We start from the raw sequence: 23477 nt of genomic DNA on the forward strand, positions 1-23477 counted from the left end.
ATATTTAATGATATTTATTGATATTTTTAATATAATATTTAAAAAAATGAGGAAGAGTAAATAATCACTCTTTAAATAAATAATATTTCTAAACAAGTTAAGTGTGCACAATTGCAGACCGAAGTATAGAATTCCTGGAACGTTCGAAATAAATTACATTGTTAAAAGTTCTTGCAGCATCACGCAATGACAACATTTACAAACGACTATAATTCTGCACTTATCATAATAGATTTCTCAAAATTGCTCTGTCAGATTCGCATCGTGATGTTTCTTGAACCAAAGTGACAAATCGAAATCATCAAGCACATTATAATGAGGAAGTATCTCCTTGATATTCAAATCAACTGAATCAGTAGTATGCAGAGCTTAAACTTAGAGTTTAAGAGCAGAGCTCGACATTTTCTTCAGAATTTCTTCACTTTGTTCTATCAATTCTATTTTAATTGATACATATTTGGATTAAGATTAGCAGCTCGGTAATTCATATTGACAATTTATATTGAAAAAAAATATATTAATTAAAGAGGAAGAGAAAGAGGAGAATGAAAAAAGAAATTCGATTTTTTTCACAAAAAAGTTTTTTTCAAATTAGTTTCTTTGAAAATACTTCTAAAATGTGTACTACGAAAATTTCTCTTCAAACGTATCTTACAATATAAAGATACAAATTTAAAAAAATTATCTCAAAAATACAAATTAAAATTTGAAAGGACGCATTGAATACATTTTTCTCGGATTTTCGTTCAAACTGGTGAAATGTTCTCGTAAGAGAAACGCTGAAACTTCCATACGAGAAAGAGAGACAGAGAGAGGGAAAGAGAGTTCGCAACAGGGAGGGAGAGGACGTTTAAATACGAGCAGAAGCGCGCGCGCTACTTCAGTTCGACGCTAACAGTCCAAACAGATTGGTATCTGAATCTCAGAGGAAGGCAACAACCTCCCTTTACGGTCTCCTTCTCTCTTTGATTTCTTCCGGAAAAGATCGTCAAATAGATAACGGAAAAATCGTGAGAAGAACGAGAAAAACATAACGGCCACGAGAAGTTTCCGGTTGATATCCCGGAAACGACCGTGGGTCTCTCTCTCTCTCGTGGCTGAAGTAAAAGCCGGGACGAAAGAAAAGAACACAAGACGGAAGAGTGTGTGGTTATGTGCTAGTGAGACTCAGGCAAAAAGACATATCCAAGATATAAGATAGAAAACAATCTAGTCACGATGACCAATAGCATGAAGCAAACGGTTATCAAGTGAGTTGCTGCAATAATTATTTACTCAAAACAGCAATTATTACCGATAGCAATAATGATCGTTGACCAAAGTGTTTCCCCGAACAATTTTTCTCGTTCTAAGTGCACCTATCTATATCCAAACAGAACAACAAGTCATGGTAATGGCAAAATGACATTAAAATGACGTCAAAATGATGTCAAAGTGACTCTAAAATGAAATTTTGGAGTCATTTTGACTTCATTTTGATATTGTAATGACTTGTTCTGCTTGGATTTATAAATTAATGCAATTTAATAAATTAATGCAATTTTCATAATACGGCAATATGCAAAACTATTTTATAACTTTACAGTTAGAGAAATCGAATAAATACTATTTTTGAAATTAAATTATTCATAGAAAATAATGATAAAAAATATATTCTTAAAAATATATTGATTCTTATTATTTGCTTCTGGCTTGTATAATTTATTGACATATTAAAATACAATTTATTGCAATTAATAACTAATGCAAATTATTATTTCAATTTCAGAAAGAATAATAAAAATATTGATACTATTATATGAATAACAGTTAAAGTTACAAAAGCTTTCAGCCATTCTGCAAAATATACAAAATTTTTACAACAATCAACTATCGTTGCTTGTGTAACAGTAATATTTTGAATCTTTTATTGAATATTGATCCACGCATTTAGAGTTCAAGTACATCTATAAATCTTTTGAAACAATACACAATACATATTTTTCCTCCCTAATAAATTTTTATTTTTTAAGTGATTAAAAATTTAAGACTTTTCATAAATTATGTTTTAAGACGCAAGCAGATAATAAAAAGTTCCTTCTCATTTCATTTCAGACTTTATTCTTTTTCTACGTAAACAACACACACACACACACACACACCACGCGCACGCACACACATATACACACACACATACACACACACATACACACACACACATTTTTCGCGGAGATATCTTTTTAACTTTTCTATCTATAAATAGAAAACTTTTATACGTTTACATGGAAAGACACGTGTTTGACAGTTATAAACTGCTGACATGCTATCACTACTAGAACAGATACTTTTTGTATTTTTTCTTTGTGTATTAACAAAGTTTTACCATGGATTACATGTCCGCAACTTATGCAATGTTGTTAAAAACTGGTCGTTTGGAACTCGATAAGATAAATCGGAATGCGAGGAGAGTATTTCATAAGAGATGAAAGCGTCCTTAAATCCGATAACGAATCGCGATTATCATGCGAATTATCGATTATTGATCTTTGATCCAATACATTCTTAGAGTTTTATTTTTCTGTAATACAACATCTTAAATAAAAAATTATAAAACAATTTCTGTACGAGAAATATACTGATACCTTAATGCAAAATAGATATCTTACGCTTGCAGACGTTGACCTGCCACAATTTTGCATCAAATGTAATCTAGTTTTGGTCTTACATTTTATGTCCATTATGTAAATTTCCATTCGATGAATCGTTAAATGTATATGGTGTATTTATAAACTTATTTCTAAATTCTATTTAATTTAAAAGATATTGTTATACAATATAAGTATTCTTTGATATATTATTTTCATTGTCATTGTTTTGATCATATCATGATGATTATGTAAGACATTGTCTTGCAATTATGGCAAGCAAACTTTACTTTGTGCTAATAAGACTAATACGAGATCTGTTAACTTCTTCGCAGTTTGCACATCTTGCATTCTACTTTGTTGTTATCTTGATTTACACGTCAAAGTACCCTAATGTCATATCATCTATGTTTTATATTTTTTTTTTTGTAGAGAGTAGAAAAATTACAATTTTTACTTTTATGAATAATTAGAATAAAATTGATTAAATTTAAACACAATAGAACTTCTATTATTACAAATATTGTTTATCTGAATGTCAATTATTCAAACATCTGTTATCTAGAAAAAAAAAATAAACATTCGAGTTGAAACTAGTAACTCAGAATAATTGGAAAAATGGAACGGAATAAAAAAAACAGATAAAAGAGGTCATTTATTACATTTGTACCTGTCGAATAAATAAACTTAAAATTAAGCTATTATTATCCATAAAATTCAATTATTCAAATATCTTTTCTTACGACTAAGGTTCAGATAATAAAATATTTTATCATATATTAAATCATTTATTATATAAAATAAATATTGCAATTAACATGGAATAAAACACTGTTATTGCCAAGCTAAGGCAAATAATCAAAAATTATGAAAATTTTTTAATCAATCTAATCAGTTTCATAAATAATAAATTATGATATAATTATAATAACAAATGTGAAGTTAATAATTATTTTTATTTTGAGAACCACATTTTTTCTTATTAAACAAATGTAAAGTAAGCTGACATCCAATATCGTATCGCAGCATTAATGTTTATCGGCTACCGTTGCAAATCGTAGTACCGACATGAGCAAGTCTATTAAGCTATGGTTCAAATATGCAAATGAAAGAACATGACATTTTAGCGCAACGAGAAATCTCGCGATTTCAATGCACGCAGGGACAATCAGTGATAAAACGTACCAGGCGTTGATGTTACGCCGAGAACCGGCCATTGCGCCGCATAGAGATAAAAAAAAGTAATCAAATTATTTTAAAAATCCTTTCTTGCAGAAAAAAGTATTAGCCTTAACAAACTTCCTTTACGTTAATAAATATTCATATAGTTATGTGTTATACCATTTCTTGACAAGCTTGACCTTGCGTTTGCAGACGTAAAGAATATATCATAAAAGTCAGCAAAATACGTTCCTTCTTGATAACTTGTCTCGTATGAAAAGAAACCACTTAACGTACAAGGGTACGGAAATTCGTCTTGACTCATAAAATTAAAATCGCGTAACATATTGCGGCTATTATTTGCGAACACAAAAAAATTTTTATAATTCGTGCACTGTTGCAATTTAAAATTTGCAAGATATATTTCGGAAACATATTTTGAACGTTCAAGGATATCGAATTGTCACTTAGGCTCAAACACTATGATGATACTGTCATTATTGCATATAATTGCATCTGATAACAACAGTGTCGTTAAAAATGTATTTTTGTGGCGTTTCCACGAAGGAATTTATTTTTTTACAACACCGTTGTTATCAAATGCAATTATATAAAATACTACAATTATGTAATAATAATAATAATATTGTAATTATATATGATAATAACAGTATCGCCATGATATTTAAGTCCAAGCAATAATTTGATGTCCTTGGACATCTGAAATGTGTCTGGAAAAGTCCGATTTATGTATGCTGGACGTTTAAAATATATCCTAAAGTTATTTGGACTTTTAATTTTAAAGTTATTTATACAGACATTTTAAGGATGTTCCAGCTACGTTGTCATTAATTTCAATTTTCGAATATAATACGCGACAGTGCCACCAGAGAAACACACTGAACTTCAAAATTATATCTATTTGGAGATTATCTGTGTATAAATTCAAAAGCATCTTTTGTATTATTTGTATATATCTTTTTTGAATTATCAATTATATGTTAATTGTTGATATAATTCAAGAAAATGAATAATTGGAAAGAATTTCACGTTTGTCGTATCAACATATTATTTTTGACATCAAATATCGAAAGAAACGCTGATGATTTAAAATTCGTGTACGCGAGTATCATGTGTCAATTTAAATTACTCATATTTAAAAAACCACATCGAATAAAATAAAAAGCGCAGTATGATTTCTCACAAAAAATAAAAGATTTTGATTATAAAATGATGAAATGATAGCTTGAATCCTCATAATTGGGCCTTAAGATGAAAATTAAAGTTTTTTTTATAATTCTCATTCTTCTCGGATGACGATTGTTCAGTGTTTTCCTCTTTTTCCCGAAAATTTATATATTGGGAGTATAAATTATTATAGTTCGGTCCGTTTTTTGTGCATTTATTTCAAAACAAAATGAATGAACAGATCAATTAAAATATTGTCCATCGCTGCCTACTACTTTTTCCCATCTCTCAGGCAATTTTCGAATTCCATCTCGAAAAAATGACTCGTCTTTGGAGGCGATCCAATTTTGGAGCCAATTTTCGATTTCTGCGAAAAAAATAAACCGGTGACTTGCTGCATCCTTCGGAACAACCAATAATCAGAAGGAGCAATGTCCGGAGAATACGGCGGGTGCGGTAAAACATTTGAGTATTTCCAAATATTTTTTTACGACTTTAGCGACATGAGGCCGAGCGTTATCATGAAGAAAAATAACTTTATCATATCTTTGCTCATGTATTCCGGCCGTTTTTCTCAATCGTGCAATGCACGGCTCAAACAAATCATTATAGTTGATACCGATCGCCCATAATGGAATCGCCAGGTTTCAGCAGCTCATAGTAAACAAGATCCTTTTGATCTAACCAGATACAGAGCGTGATCTTCGAACCATGAATGTTCGGCTATGGTGTTGATGTTGAAGTCGATGGCAACGATTGACCGGGCTTAGCGTAGTATTTTTTCTTCTTGGGGTTGTCGTAGAATACTTCTCATCTCCACTTCTCATCTCCAATCACAATCCGATGCAAAAAACCTTTTCTCTCTTGTCTTTGAATCAGCTGTTCGCAAGTGAAAAATCGCCTTTCTCTCGGTTTTAATTCATAAGGCACCCAATTTCCTTGTTTTTAAATCATTCCCATAGCTCTCAAATCGTACAGAAATGGCTTGTTGAGTTATCCCCAATGATTCTGCAAGCTCTTCTTGCGTTTGACTTCTTCGAGTAATGCCTCTAATTCTTTGTCTTTGAATTTTTTTGGATGTCCAGAGCGAGGATTGTTTTCAACGCTGAAATCTCCATCCTTGAAACGTCGAAACCATTCCCTACATAATTTATCAGTTGGAGCAGTGTCACCATAAACTTCGACAAGCATTCGATGGGCTTCAGCCGCACTTTTCTTCCAATTAAAGCAGAAAATCAAAACCTCCCGCAAATGCTGCTTGATTAATACCAAATTCGACATTTCAAACACAGTAAAAATCAAGGTTTTTATATAAAACTCAAAGCGATATAAACTGAATATTATTAGCAGATGTTTAATCTTTCTTTCTGAAACCGCCAAAATCAGCTATGAACCATTCACAACAACTGAAGCCAACTTCTTTAGGAAACAGACCGAACTAATTTATACTCTCAATATGTATAAAAAAGAAGAATATTTTCAGAATTAATTCTCTGCCATTGGGGATTGAATATCCATACGACGTTGATTGTTGCATAAGAGGTAATATTTGTTGTGGTCTGGAGCGTTATTTAGGAGCTTTCAACTTTACAGTATGCCTTTATATATAAAGTTTATATAGCAATTTGAATTAACCGCTCAGAATTAATCAGAACTAAATGTATAGTAACAATATACTATATTATATATAATATGCAGTAATTTATAATTATTTGAAAAATAACAAAAAATACACTAACTAAAAGTACAGCTTGACATGTAATTATTACATGTTATACAATATAATTAAAATTATATAATTATATAATTATATATTATTATACAATTCTAAACGGGGAATATTGCACGTTTAACTTTATATTTAGTCTTATAATTTAACTATAACTTTATATTTAGTCTTTGATACTTGAAAATATATAAAATTATTTTTAAAAATGAACGCAAGATGTGATCATGATACAAATGGCTTTCTCATCGAATAGAAATTTTTGTGTTGTTTTGTGTACGGAAATAATTTAATATTGAGAAAGAAACGAACACATGTCATAAATAAGTAGTAGCAAAGTAAAACGAACTCATAGAGTTTATAAGTATAATTGGTTTGCACGAGGTGAAAGTCTCTTACGAGGTACGCCGAACATTGGAAGCGTTTACGACTCATGGTGCAAGTTTACAAACGCTTGTATCGAGTTATTACATTGTTACGACAGCCACGCCGTCGCGATGCAATATGTATGTAAAATTTGAGCAATCCCATTTAACTTCCTTGTTGGATAAACCAACTTTCGGATAAATCGATTTCACGAAAGTGTAAATTTAACAATGTATTTTGCGGGCGACACATAATTATATGAATATTTTGTGCACAATACATCTAAATGCTTATAATTTTGTGCCTACAATTGTAGATAATATATTTAAATTTTTGTAAATAAATGATATTTATCCGCCATTATAAACAACTTACAGCAAAATATTATGTTAAAGAGATGATAAAGTTATAAAAGTTATATAATATTTTGTTGTCTCATTTCACACGTACACAAATTGTTATCTTCACGCATACGCTTATCACTTGTTATGGAATATTTATACGAGATAATAAAAAAAAAGAATACGCAGATTAGAAAAAGCATCGAAGCCATGTCATAAATTCTTGGAGACTTTTTATTTACTCTTTTGAAAATATATTAATCATCGTAATGATAACTGAATATAATATATTATGTATAATCCTATATACATATATTAATATTATTATATATAATATATAATATTTACATTTTTTTGAACATTTGTATATTAACTTTTGACAAAAGTTTCGATACAAAGAATTTGAAATTTTTTTTCCATCACATGGCGAACATTATAAAGTTTCCCGAATTTACTTTTGATGATTACTTTGATAAAATAGTATACTTCTACTTTTATATAGAAACTTAATTTGTAAAAGACAAAGGAAATCTTATTCATATTCAGTGATTCATTCATATTTTCTTCTTGCGAAAATCATGAAGGAATCAACTCGCGTAAGAATCGCTGAACATTTTCATGTTTTCGCCCAGAATTACTAATACAGTATTATACAATTACATGATACATGATCTGTAAGATAATGAATGATCAGTAACCCATATTTTTTCATATAAATTGAAATGACAAACTTATAAGTTCTATATTCTTATTATTCTCTTTCTTTCCCATTTCTATATAAATATTAAATCACATATTTATTATAATTTATTATTTATTCACAATATGTATCAAAATTTTTTTTATTCGAAATATTATAATAGATTGTTTCATTAAAAATTCCAAGATTTAGAAAAAATACGTTACAGCAAATACATATATTATATTATTTATTCAGTAAATAAAACATTTAGAAGGAAATGCTAATTTTTGGAATACACATCAATCGTTGTAACAGTTGTTATGTATCAAGTTTCACAAGAGATACACCGTGTCCGAAAAAATCTTTCATGACTTTCAACAGCATTCTTTCAGCTTTCGTAAAATATGCTAGGCGCGGCATATTGATATTCCAAACATGTCCAGAGAATCCATCACAATCGCAGTGGTTCGTCAAGAACGACAATCAGAATTAATTTCGCCATCTTAAAAGAGGTCTTCCTCTTTTACCTTGCGGTTTACACGAGACGCGAATTACAAAGGTCGGAAAAGTCACGCTAATCTGCACGCTAACTGCCATAATTTGATAATTGGAAGTAAATTGAGAGTAAAATGCCTGTTTGGCTTAAACGCGACCTTCTCCAATGCGAAAATCTGCCGTTACACCGTCATCATCTTCATCGTCGTTATCCGTTGTTCCGCGCCCACTCAAACTGGCCCCTGATCGACCTCGTTGTCGTACAACGGGAATATCGAAAACACGTGAAAGCTTATGACACTTGTCAAAAATACATCTCACCTGATATCCCGTTAAAAAATTTTATACACATGATACTCGCGTACACAAATTTTAAGTCATCAGCGTTTCTCATTCTTTCGATATTTTATATTAAAAATAATACGTTGTTTGATAAACGTGAAATTCTTTCCAATTATTCATTTTCTTGAATTATATCAACAATTAACATATAATTGATTCACAAAAAATGTATACAAATAATACTGAAAGATCCTTTTGAATTTACAAAGATTGAACACAGATAGTCTCTAAACAGATACAATTTTATTTAGCTTTCTTTATGCAATTTTATTTTATAATTTTATGTTATAATTTTTATTACATTTATTATATTTATATTGTTATTTTATTCCTATAAAAGTATTTTTATCAGAGCTGAATCTTGACGAATGAATATCGTTATATAATAATAAATTAATATACAATTAAAAGTAGTAATTTACAGTACAATGCATTATATACTGCGTTTTCTCGCACAGAACTTGAAGAACCATATATCTAGCAAGCGACGCATTGGTGGGGATTGATTACCTCGTGCATTATAATACTCGCGGAGTCAGGCAACAATGTGCTATCGTGTAATTTACGAGAATTGGAAAATATACTGTTATCAGAACTATCCACGAGGAGTCGTGCGATATCGCGAGTATGAACGGAGCGAAGAAATGAAACAAAAGCATAAAAAGATACTAGATCAATGAACTATAATGTACGATCAGTTTTGAATGAACCGTAAAGATAATAAGACTATGATGCTGAAAATACGACGCGTTTGTTGAGATAATGAAACAAACATTCATAATAAGGGCCAAAGGATTTGGAAACTGCGAGAAAATAGCAGCAATCTAAGCAATCGGGATTTTAAATAACAAACCTACCAATAATTTTCAATCAATCTATTTATGACAGAATTATAAATATTATAACGAAAACTTAACATGCCTTATATTTTATATATATTTTTTTTTCTTGTTAATATTAATTAAAATAATTCTTGCGATGATTACAAATTGAATCAAAATATTTCCCAAAGAGAAAATTACAACACATCAAAAAATTATGCACTAAAATAAGAAAGTAGAAATTATCAAATATTAAGTGAAATATGAAACAATTTCGATCAAATGTTCAATTAATACAATAAAAAATAATTTTACTTATCTATAAATATATGTAATAATTTAATAAGTTAAAAAATATAAATAATTTAGTAAGTCATAATTATAAAACAATATTATAACTAACTATTTTGTAATAATTACTAAATATTTAACAAATACTATTTTTTATTATATTAATTAATTTTTTGATTGACATTATATCACTCATTTGGTAATTACTGCTAGACTCTTTTTTTCAGTGTGACTAATTTAATAAGAAAATGTCAATTCTATCATTAGTTAATATTGATTAATATTTAGCAGCGCCGTGTTCTCATTTCTAACAAAAGGAATAATTATTTATACGATTGAAGAGGTAAACGCGGACGCATTCATTGTAGCTCTATTCCGGAATTAACGTTGCATCAAGCGACACAATGTAGACAGTAGCGTATTCTAACGTATAGAGGGAAGAGGGTCAGGAAGACGATTAAGAGGCGCCAGGTCATGGCACGTGAAGACGATGTCACGCGCGTCTTTCTTACTCGTGCGTCTCTTCATTACGATGCAGCTCGCGCCGTTTTGCCTTTCCGTCGGTCCTGTGGCGACACAGTTTCGCGGTCGCGGTACTCTGTCGGGGCCGTCACGTGCACCGGTGAATGTATCCGCGAGGATAGCATGCTCGATGGAGGGCAACGGGGTGTTCCGATAACACCTATACTATGCGAATCGATTTTCTATGCGACGAGAGGTAGGACGCTGATTATACGAACAATGAGAATGGAAGCAGTCATTTTAATAGAAACCACTCTGTTCTAAGATTACCTTCTCACTTTTCAGGGAACTTAAAAATTGCACTCGATAATTATATTATTAAAATTATATAAGTGATCGCGATGTATAATTTTATAAACTGATTTAGACCGGATTTTTAATTATCTCATTAATTTATATTAATTTACTTTAACGATACCTCACTTAACTTAATAATGTAAAAATTGTATTTTTCTAATCATGATTAATCACTAAACTAATAGTTTTACCATCGACTGTTGCCAACTGAAGTCTGATAAAAAGTGGAGGGAATACGCGTTTCACCGAGGTGAGTCAATTGTTATCGAAGATTTCCACAATTACAATTCTTATCAACTTTTGACCATTGTCTTCTTATTAAACAAGCTTAGTTAAAACTTATAATTATCATTAATTTTACTGTAATAGATAAATAAACATATTTGTTATCAACATGAATTTGGATTGTGTAGTGATAACTTTAAAAGTTATTCACTACAAAATCAGTTTAGTGATTAAACATAGCTAGAAAAAAAACAATTTTTACATTATCAGGTTAAGTCTAATCACGAGTTAAATTAGAAAATGAAAAGTCGGGTCTTAGTCTGGAAGTTCTAATATCTTAAATAGTTTTAATTAAATTAAAAATATATTTTTTACTGAACGTAATATTTTGAGCCTTTTTTATAAATACGTGAAAAGAAATACAACTCGAGGAAAAATTTGAATTCAAATATAATTTTAAGAATCAACCATTTCTTATTTTATGCACGATTACGCATACAGTATATATAGCATCAAAGTTTATCGCAGGATTGCTAAAAGTATAGTTATTTTCACATTCAATTCGTCAATGTCGTCAGGTGATTATCTGCAAAAATGTACATGTCGGCGTGTCTAGAAAAATAATTATATCTTCTACTATAATGACTTCGACTACTCGGTGAGTTTTTGTCACTTTTATCCCTGTGAGGTGTCGAAACTGGAATAGATTCGCAAATTCTATATAAAAGAATGTGCTAAGTATAAATTTATAGAAACGTTATTAAACAGTTTAATGCGCACTACTTGAGATATATATATATATATATATTTGTAATCCTTAAATATAATATTGATGCAAATTAATTGAATATTGAACTCTTTTTTTGTTAACACAATAATAATTACACACGTTAAGTCATTAAACTCATAGACCAGAATATTCTATAACGCGGATATTGCTATCAACTCAATTGCGATATAGATATGATCTTATATGTACGTTAATTTCGCATATAGTCGCCTCGCCGATCAATCTATCGCGATCCGACGATGAGGCTTGATTGCTTGGTTAGTGGCGCGACAAATATGGAATACCGCAATTTCTCGCCGAGCCCTGGGGGTAAATACCGCGAAATCAAAGGATAATCATACTCTATCGCTTTTCCACAATCTTCCACTTCATTGATATTTTGATATGCAGTTATTTTGAAACATACGTATGTAATAACGATCGAATAGTGACCAACAAAAATTACCTACGACCTTTCATCCTGATCTTTTCATCCTGATTCAACTGTTAGACGGAGCAATAATGTACAATTTTTCCTCATTTTCTAGAAATAACTTTTTTTATGTAACATTTCAATCTCAAAACAAATATCAAGTTTCCTCTTCTTTTCTTATGCCATTACGGTATATAAATATATTAATTTTTTGCAATTATTTATAAGTTTTTAAAACTTATTACCTTCACTTATTAAATCTTATTGAAATGGACAATTAATTTAATTTGAGATGAATTTCACCTTCAGTTCGCGATTACATTTCAATTTAGATAAACTTTATCGGCGCGCCAGTTTAAAAAACTGAAATAATACACTATTAAAAATAAAATGTTAATTTTAACTTAAAGATGTATAGTCGACTTTTTGAGACATGCAAAAATGTTAAAAGTCTCAGAAAGTCTCTCCACTATATATCTTTAAGTTAAAATTAACATTTTATTTTTAATAGTGTATATTAGCAAAAATTTGTATTTAATATTATTAAATATTAAGATCTGCTTTAACTGAAGATAAAATTATTTCTCTCAATTGATAAATATATAAAATTGTTTAGTGACGCAACAAATATGGAATACGGACCGCGATCTCTTGTACTAAATTCATAAATTCGTTTATACTGTAAGGGTCAAGGTCGGGCATCAAATGCGGACGATACGCGGCATTGACTCCGATATTACACAACAGAGGATGCTTCGGTGTGTGTCGTTGCTTCTCGATGAGGTCAATACACTCATCGTTGCATTATGTGCACTATAAGTTCCATTATGCCATCTCTATTATCCTATAAGTATCTACACTCGATGTATTTACACGTTACGCGCACGTGGATACATCGCGCATTGTTTGCGAGATAAAAACACACAGGGCAAAAATCAATAACTGCTATTGCATATTGATCATTTCTTGCGTAAATACAATAATTGCAAATTCTGAGATTGCCGATGTAAACGATTTTCTTTCCGAATTGATATTATGATTTAGAAAACAATCAGTTAAAACTACGATTGTTTTTTAAATCCGAGAAACATAATAAGTTATATAAATATAAACATAGTTATATAAATAACCGTGTAATAAGAAAGATAAATTCAATAATAAATTATGACTTTTGATCAAGATAAATCAATTGTTTGTTCTTGCTCTTACATCATCGGTGAAATCTATACTTTGCGCAACTATTTAAAAAAAGATGTGAGAAGAATAGACAAATTTAAGTTAATATTATGAATTCATAGCTTCGAAAGATTAAAAAGTACTTACATATTATAAATAGTACTACTATCATTACAGAAATTACTGTCTTATTTTTTTATCTAAATGCAAAAATTTTGCAAGAATCTTGACGGAGGCATTGCAACATTTTTGTGTACACTCGATTTTAGTCTGTTTGTACTTCTCATCGCGTTCTCGGACAAGGTCTCGATAGCCGATTATGCGAAGAAGTTAATGCGCCACGATCTCGCGAGATGATCGTAAACATAAAACGCAGAAATGGCGCGCGGCTGGGATGAAGATAAAAATCCGACTGCGGTTTGCCTTTCGTTCGTTACGCGAATTCTCCACCGTAAAAAATAATTCTCTCGCCGGATAGGAAAAGCAATCCATAAATTCCGATGTGTTTTAGATCTAAGTGGCATTTTACTGCGCGTCGACAGCACACGCGATATAAATACATACGCGATATAAAAGCGCATGAAGAAGAAGAAGAATCAATTTCGCAAAATTGAAAAATAAAAAAAAAAGTACGATATCTTTGAGCAACGATATCCTATATTCTTGTTAGGCAAACGACAAGAAATAACTGATCTTTTCATAATACCCTTATTTACATTATGTAAACGATGTACGGTTCCATGTGCAGATGTACATATATTTCTTCGCATATAATGCCAAATTATGTACATATATTTCTAATATGCATGGAAATGATATATAGTATAGAATGCAGGATTCGATAGTACAATACATTATTTATACATAGAGAATATACGTAGATGACGAACATTGTTTCACGTGCGATTAAACTCGGAAATACGATGCATAATTATCGTGAGGATTACAGCGAGAGGATTTTGCAGTTCGTGTTACAAAGCATACTACTTAAAGTAAGTCGCAACAATATCTTGCTCTCGACACGTGCAATACGTTCAAATAATTGCGAAATTCTTAATTTAAAAGTATGTAAAATTAAGTTTATAAAATACGAGAATTAAGAAAAATCCTTCCTCTTCAGTCTTAAATATTACACACTAAGGCCCAGTTTCACAACTCACATTCCTTAACTCTTAACCGAGATTCAATTTCTTATCTCTTTCCTAGATTCTAGAATTGGAAGTTGAACTGGGCCCAAATATTTTACAAATCAGGATAAAAATATTGGAAAAAAATGGAGAATACCCTGTTATTGATTTAATATTTTTAAAACAGCTTATAATCATATATATTTTTTTAAATATATGTGATATGTGATTAAACTTTTAGGGATATAATTTAAGGATAATAATATAATATTTTTTTATTTTGTCGTTTTTCTTTCATTTTATGATTTTTATGCAGAAACCCGACATGGTGGAAGAGGCGGTCCGGTTTGGAACGTGGATTAACGGTGATAGCGATTTCCGGGTTCCTCTTGTGCATCGCTTTGGCGGTCGCCATCGGAATTTTGGCGGCCAACACGACATGCAACACCAAGTCCGGTAAGAGTACTTATTTTTATAGTGACCTATAGTGCAACATAAGCCGTTCACCATGCATGTTGCAAGTATGCAGTATTGTCTGAGAAGCACAAAAGCGAGACATATTTCATTTTTTATAAAAATTATGTTGAAATCAAAAAACCTCACTCACGTGTTGCTTTTTATGAATCGCTTAGATCTTCTTTATTTCAAAACTGAATCATCAAAATATTGAATGTTGCTTTTGTTATACGCTTTTATTTAGAAATGATGTACAGAAAGATATACAGAATGATTCAGCAAAAAAAATTTAAAATAAGATATTGAAATATATCTCTTGAATTTCAAAACGGTAAAGAAAATATTTATAAATCAATTTATAATTCTGAATATCTCTAATATTTTAAACTTTTAAACTTTTAATATCAATTAAATGATGTAATTTTGTTTTGTTTTCCTCACGATTTATTTTATAAAATAAAATTATAATCTTAAAACGCACAATAGTAAAGAAGATCTAAGCATATAATGTGTTTCGTATTTGTTTGTGAAAGGCTATGACTATATGACATTTCTGCATGCAGGATCTGATTTAGCTTAATAAAATCTTCTCAGATTTTACTTTTAAAAAGTATTCGATTTTTTTAATTGCGTAAAATATGAATAATATTAATAACATTAAGACAATTTTTGTCTTTTACTATAATGAAGTTCTTGTAACATTAAATTTTTTAAAGGGAATACCTCATTTTACCTATTCCAATTTAATTTGTAAATCCCGATCCTGCATCTGCAACAACTAAGTATCACCGACATCTTAAAACGTACGTTAGTTTCCCTTTGCGCCAAAGACATTACTTAACATCATCCAATTGCATTAATGCCTGAAGCGAAATTGCTAGTAATGAGCAAATCATAATTCTTTGCAATATAGCAGCGACAGACTTTTGTAACAGCTTACGCGATATGCAACTTGCAAAAATCTAGAATAAATTTAATCCTTTAAACACATCTGCTTTCAACTCCTGTGTGTGACACAACACACAAATACAAAAACTTGACAAATACAAAAACTTTATATCATTAAAAAATTCGTGATTCCCATTAGTACTGTTCGAGTTGTACCGAATAACATTTGAAAACAAAATTTCAACAATTACCAATTTTAATAGACTTTAAACATATAAAACATCACTGGGAAAAAAAGCGTTAAAATTTATCACAATTTCATCGACATTTCTTATTAATTCTAACAAAATTCTATGCTTTATAATCATTTTTAAACAGAATTCCGACTGTTACTTTTTCAATTTTGGTTTTTTAGTATAATTCTCTTTATTTTTATGAGTAAGAGCTATGAAAATACTCCTGGAACTGTCATTATTTTTTTTATGTTAATAGAAAGTCATGCTAATTTGGCAGATACATATACATTTGGATTGTGAAGTTAGCATGTTGTTCTATTAATATAAAAAAATAATAATAATTTTAGTAACACTTTTTATAGTTCTACAATTCCTTAGCAAAATAAAAAAAAGTCCTGCCTGTTTTATATGAAAAAATTAAAAATATGACATGTTAATTTCGCGAATCTAGTATGACAAAAAAATATTTTCACTTTTAACTTCAATTCGTAGAATGATAAATTTCTGATTTATTATAGAAATCTATAAACACAAAATAATTTCTAATACATTGAAATAGTTCGAATTATCCCTAGTATGTATCTCATCGTTAATAAAAAATAAATTATTCATTTACAAATTAAATTTGAAGGGAGAATGCGTAATAAAAATTTTGCTAATAAAAAAGCAAAATTTATTTTGGTGCCAGAAGATGTTAATGGAGATTTTAATGGTATTTAAATTGTACGCTTTTAATTGCCGTTAGAAATATCATCATGATTATTTTTATCATGGTTCTTACGAATCCACGTGTCGTTTTTCTTTGACATCTCGAAAGAAAGATCCAAAGATGTTTTTTAATGCAACAAGCGATGAATATGTTTACGATCGAAGCCATTCAATAACGGTACGTACCCGCATCGTAAAAATTTTAACTGTGCGAAAGTAAGACGCGTAATTGCAGCGCGGTCATCGTAAATTTTATTTTCTACATCGGCGCCTCATATAAAAATGCTTCACCCGCTCATTAAACGCAAAAAAAAAGAATTACATTACAAAAATATTTCCGCATTGGATTACAAGAGAACTCTATCATTTGATTAAAACGTATATTTCATACAATGACGTGTCCCAAATTAATTAAATCCACGAAGAAATAGCACTATCTTAAAAAGATAAAGTCCATGGCATACACAAAAACGTAAAACAGTAAGACGTAGGTAAGTAATAAGTGAATTGGCCAATCACGATAGAAAGGCCAATAGTAACGATTTCTTTATTGCTTACGACATATTGCCTTACGTTTTTATATGGATTTAATCGCGAAATTCATGACGTGCAAATCGAAGTGACAAGTCAAGAAAAGAGTAATTCTGACGCATTTTGATATTTCTAATGAACAAATATTGTTTTGAGAATTATTCACTCGCTATGCCTATTTGTATTATAGTAACAAGCCCGTTAAACGTAATCACGTCAGTTTAATCCCCCCTGATATTTTGATTGCGCATCGATTTAGCATCGAGCTTACAATAGCGTCATTACTGACGCATTCAAGATATTTTCGGAGTGTTTTTAAAAAATTGAAAGAATACGAAACGAGTCAGAGCTCGGTTTAATATTACCTTTGATAGATGTTGCCTTTTCTTCTGTGAACACGTGTAGTATTTACATACGCAATCCGACAAAGAATAATAATTGGTGAAACATCGTACAACCTTTACGTAAATACGACGATTGGATTGAGAAGAAGAAAGAAAGAGAGAGAAAGAGAGAGAAACGCTATTATAAAACTTATTTCAATCTAATCAATTAATTTAATCAGTTAAAAGATAATCTTTCAGGAATTCATGCATTCATTCGTCTCTCGTAATAGCATTTATTTTAAAGACAAAAGAACGGAATAAATCGTTTCTGAATGTGCAATGCAGGTTTTGCATCCGATTTAGAAAATTCATTTTTTATTTTTTATAAAATTGATTTCCGTTGTCGCATCAAAATTTGATAAATTATTTATATCATTATAATATTGATTATTATAATATAGATATAAATAATTTATCAAATTTTGTCATTACAAGAGAATTAGATCTTCTTTTTAAAATACGCTGCGGAATTTTCTGGAAAAAAAAAGAGGAAGAGATTTTCATTTTTTGATAAAGATGGATAAAGTGGATTGATAATGGATCTAATTATATAACATATACAACACAATATACATATGCTAGTAACTTGAGAGAGAAACAATATCAAACTTCATTGTGAATGCAGTTTAAATTTTATCACGGCTTGTATGTTCCGATGCTTCGCATTCATTAATTTGTTGCTGTTATGCATTTTTTTCGCACCTGCAATCACACCTGCATCCGCACGAGAACAGATACTGTTAACGTAGAGATGCTACCGTCCACAGCCGAGGCGTTAAGCGGTTTGGAAACACCGAAGAACATAACATTGATGGCGAAATGCAATGATGTCTGTTTAACATCTGAATGCATTCACACAGGTCAGTAAAATATACGGAGAAGCTTAAATTTCCTGTCTATTTGAATATATTTTTTTTAGTAAGATTGTATCATCATATGATTAATAGATAGATATCGATATATTTTTAAAAAGAACTCTATTTTGTGTGGCTTTAAAACATTAAAGATTAAAAACAGAAAATTTAAAATAAAATAAAATTTGAATAAATGATTTCATATATTCAATCATATATTCTGTATTTACCTGAATAAAAAAATAGTTTATTATATGTTCATAAAAGAAAATAAATTACATATTATAAATTAATATATTTAATATTGAGATATCATACTGATTTTCATTTGATAGCCGGTATTTTTCTTTTCAGTAATGTTTATTCATGTATGTGTGTTTAATAACCGGAAATTTTATCAATAAATAAAACGAATATTTTTATCTCTATATAAAAGTTGCTTTTATCAATAACACGAAATTCAATCATCGATTTGTTAGAAAATATTTATTTATCAAAGATATTTCATCAAAGTAAATAAAATCAATATTTTATACGAAAAAAAATTAATTTTATAAATTATTTTATTTAAAAACTAAGAAATTCCTAATTTGAAGATATTAAATTAAATTAATCTGTCAATATATGTATCGCAGCCTCTAACGTAATAAAAAATATGGATCCTAATGTGGAGCCCTGTGATGACTTTTACAAATTCGCCTGCGGTGGATTCCTGGAATCCACAATTATCCCCGACGACAAAACTAGCGTGACTGCGTTCTCTACTATCGTTGATGATCTCGAGGAACAACTGCGACTCAGTATCGAGGAAGAAAGTTCTCCAAACGAGCTGAGACCGTTTAGACTTGCCAAAGACTTCTACAAGGCCTGCATGAATAAAAGTAAGCAGCCGCGACATGAAATATAAGTCATCAAACTTAAAGAATGCAACAGACTCTTTTAATGAATCCAGTGATATCATAGCAAAATTATAAATTCTATTGATTTATTTCACGAATCGTCTGAAGTGTTTGATCTTACTATATATATTTCTTTAAAAGAAAATTATCTATAATTGAGATACTTTAATACGTAATGTTAGAAGAATAATTGCAAATCCTTATTTTTAAAACCAATATATAACGCCAAAGAAAAGATAATAAAATATAATACAAATTGAAATAAAATTTTTTTTTTTTTCATTCTTTTTCATTCAAATATATTATATTTTTTTTTTTTCAGCCGCTATCGAAGCGAGAGGTTTGACACCATTACTAAACAACCTAAAAAATCTCGGTGGCTGGCCCGTTCTGGAAGGCGAGAGATGGAATGATGGCGACTTCACTTGGAAAGATTCTGTCTACAAATTCCGGAAACTGGGCTATTCAGTTGATTATTTCATCGATTTCGGCGTCAGTGTCGACTTGAAGAACAACTCTAGGCGTTTGATCGACGTAAGCACGGAACTTTTATCCCGGGAATATGAAATTCATGACAAATGCAGAAGATTATAATTTATAAATACATAATCATATGTAAAATGAAATAATATTGAGTAAAATAATATAGGTTTTTCTAATCGAATACGATATTTGTTTTTAATCAGTACACACAAATAAAAATTGATAATTTTTTATAGCTCGATCAAGCAGCGCTCGGACTCTCGCGCGAATATCTGTCGAAAGGTTTCAATGAGAAAATCGTCCAAGCATACTATAAATACATGGTGGACATTGCTATAATTCTCGGAGCCAATCCCGACCGAGCCCGCACAGAATTAAAAGAATCCCTTGAATTTGAAATCAAGCTCGCAAATGTAAGTTAATCTTTGTATTGATATAAAATAATTTTAAATAGTATTTAATAAAATTATTTTTTTAAATCATCATTCGATTGATTAAATAGATTAATTGATTAAATGGATAAATATGCACACAGATCTCTCTGCCCAATGAAAAACGGCGCAACGTGACTCTCCTCTACAATCCCATAACTGTGAATAAACTGTCCTTAGCCTATCCTAGTATACCATGGTGGGAATACTTTAATACCATCCTCTCACCGCAAGCACAATTAACTCAGGACGAGATAGTTATTGTGAATGTGCCCAGCTATCTAAAGGACTTCGAACAACTAATCAGTATTACGCCGAAGAGGGTGCAGGCAAACTATGCACTTTGGAGAGCAACTGCTGCGTCGATCAGCTATCTAACGGATGACATCCGTAAGAGACAACTGAAATATACAGTGGAGTTAAACGGCAAAACAGAGAGAGAACCGAGATGGAAAGAGTGCGTTGACATTGTTTCTGGCAGCATGGCAATTAGCGTCGGCTCGATGTACGTAAGAAAGTACTTTAAGGAGGATGCGAAAAAAACTGCGCTTGAAATGGTTGATGATATCAGGCAGGAATTCACAAAGATTCTGAAGAGGGTGAGAGAAACACAAAAATTTAAATTTAAGACTGTAAAAGAAATAAAAATCTTGTGATCGATACTTCTTATATCTAGGATTAACATTTTAAAAATAAAATAAAAATCTTTCTTCTTTTTAAATATTTTTCTTTTTATCTGAAAATTACAATAAATTAAAATTATAGAAATAAGATGAAAAAATATAAGTCACATGTTATTTTTAAATTATTAATAAATTAATTAATTTAGAATCTTATTAATAAATTAGAATCTTGGAAATGAGAATTTAATTACCTATATTTATTCTTAAATATATGTTAAAGATATTAATTCTAAAAATCTCTATCATATATTTAGAAATGTTAGTAGATTTTTAACGAAATTACACACGTTTTTAGGTGGACTGGATGGATGAAAAAACCAGAAAAAATGCTTTAGAAAAAGCAGCCGATATGACTTCACATATTGCCTATCCAAATGAATTGTTAGACGATAGAAAACTTGAAGAATTTTATCAAGGACTTGAATTGAGTGCTGATGATTATGTGGGAAACATTTTTAATTTATCTATCTTTGGAACGAATTTCTCATTTGGTAGGCTGAGAAAGCCAGTGAATAAGACAGAATGGATAAGTCATGGAAGGCCAGCTGTCGTCAATGCGTTTTATTCGTCGATTGAGAACAGTATTCGTAAGTATAAATAATCTCGTAAATATTGGAAACATCAGTAAACATATTAGGTTATTATGTTTACAATTTCAATGATTGGCGGATACTTAAATAATAAAATCTATACAATTATATTAATTTAATTCCTTATTCTTTATTTGTAGCTATGTACTGAATTTTTAAATTTTTCATAGAATTTCCTGCGGGTATTTTGCAAGGCATATTTTTCAACAATGATCGGCCACGTTACATGAATTATGGTGGCATCGGCTTTGTTATTGGCCATGAGATTACTCACGGCTTTGATGATCAAGGCAGACAATTTAATAAGGAAGGTAATCTCGTTGACTGGTGGGAGTCAGAGACGAAGAAGCGTTATCTCAAGAGAGCTGAATGTATAATTCATCAGTATGGAAATTATTCCGTGAAAGAAGTTGGATTGAATGTAAGATTATATCTTACATATATATATATATTTATTAAGTTTATTTTCATATTACATGAATTTTTTATATATTTCTGACGGAAAAGACAAAAACTTATTTTTATAAATAAAGTCTATGTTCTAAAAGTACAATTCAAGAGTACAATTTGAAATGAATTAAAGTTTATGATCAGTCAACTTTTAGAGAAATAAAGTTTTGTTTTGTAAACCCAGGAAAAAATGTTTTATATATATAATTTATATATATAAATTTTTTCCTGAAAAAATATTCAAAATAGTCAAAAATATCATTTTTAGCCCATTTCATCTCAATTTACTTAAAATCCTGATGTGCTACGCAAATTTTACCAACGCTCATGTTCAGCGCCAAAAAATTCGAGATCTATACTGCAGCACTTCAAAGAAAAAAAAAAGTGATTTTTTTATCGAGCTGTGTTATCGTTCAAGTCAATGTTTATTCATTACGTAGCAGTATTATAAGAATGTTAGAATATTCATGAGCGATAAGAATAATGATAATGATAACAGAAGTTTCGTAATGTCATACAAAATTAAGCAGAAGAATGACTTCAGAAAACACTCAGAAAAATATGTAGTATCTTTAAAAGGCCATGAATTTTTATTATGCGAAAAATAATGTTTATTGGAGAAAATAATAGTTTATTGAAGAAAATTAAAATGTGCAAAACAATTGAATGATCAACATAATTGTTATTCATTTTGCGATATAATCATCAAGTATAATACATTAATTATTAATTATAAATATAACACGCAAACATTTGTATAATTTTTAAGGTGTATATAAAGTAAATTAATATTTTAAGATTCCCCATAAAAATAATATCGAATTCTCTTTATATAAAAAACTTAATATGTATTACGTTTTTACAGCTAAATGGGATAAACACACAAGGTGAGAATATCGCAGATAATGGTGGCATAAAGGAGGCCTATTATGCATACAAAGAATGGGTCAAACGAAACAAGCCGGAGAAGAAATTACCGGGTCTGCCGTACAGCCCAGAACAATTGTTCTGGATAAGTGCAGCTAATTCTTGGTGCAGCAAGTATCGACCGGAAGCATTGAAGCTGCGAATTACGACGGGCTTCCACAGCCCAGGCGAATTCCGCGTTCGAGGACCGTTGTCGAACATGGAGGAGTTCTCGCATGATTTTAATTGCCCGGTTGGCTCCAGAATGAACCCCGAGAAGAAATGTACCGTGTGGTAGATCTCAGGTGTCGGCAAAATACGTGTGAACGATACCGGCTGACTTCCGTTTTTAACCTTAGAAGTTACAATTCCGCATGCTGAATGCTTCAT

At 30.3% G+C, this 23477-nt stretch overlaps 1 protein-coding gene across 2 annotated transcripts; it reads left to right on the forward strand.

Annotated features, from left to right (window-relative positions):
* The first annotated feature begins 903 nt into the window (after window positions 1–903).
* Window positions 904–23477, forward strand: LOC108688359 (membrane metallo-endopeptidase-like 1). 2 transcript variants are annotated; one of them, XM_018194594.1, is made up of 10 exons: window positions 904–1250; window positions 14903–15042; window positions 18526–18651; window positions 19281–19526; window positions 19867–20078; window positions 20264–20440; window positions 20563–21057; window positions 21437–21728; window positions 21902–22152; window positions 23047–23477. In XM_018194594.1, exons 1-10 carry the CDS (start codon window positions 1219–1221, stop codon window positions 23383–23385), a joined length of 2310 nt encoding a protein of 769 aa, XP_018050083.1. In that variant the 5' UTR covers window positions 904–1218; the 3' UTR covers window positions 23386–23477. The 2 variants fall into 2 exon arrangements, with proteins under 2 accessions (XP_018050083.1, XP_018050084.1); XM_018194595.1 differs by having other exon boundaries at window positions 18559–18651.

Source organism: Atta colombica, unplaced genomic scaffold (assembly GCF_001594045.1).
Source record: "Atta colombica isolate Treedump-2 unplaced genomic scaffold, Acol1.0 scaffold229, whole genome shotgun sequence".
In the NCBI taxonomy this organism is placed as follows: Eukaryota; Metazoa; Arthropoda; class Insecta; order Hymenoptera; family Formicidae; genus Atta; species Atta colombica.

Bases quoted from the DNA above. Each gene is read 5' to 3' on its own strand.
- LOC108688359 (XM_018194594.1), top strand. From the start codon at position 1,219: ATGACCAATAGCATGAAGCAAACGGTTATCAA. The intron at 1,251-14,902 runs GTGAGTTGCTGC...ATTTTTATGCAG, and splicing joins ATGAAGCAAACGGTTATCAA to AAACCCGACATGGTGGAAGA. The intron at 20,079-20,263 runs GTAAGCACGGAA...AATTTTTTATAG, and splicing joins ACTCTAGGCGTTTGATCGAC to CTCGATCAAGCAGCGCTCGG.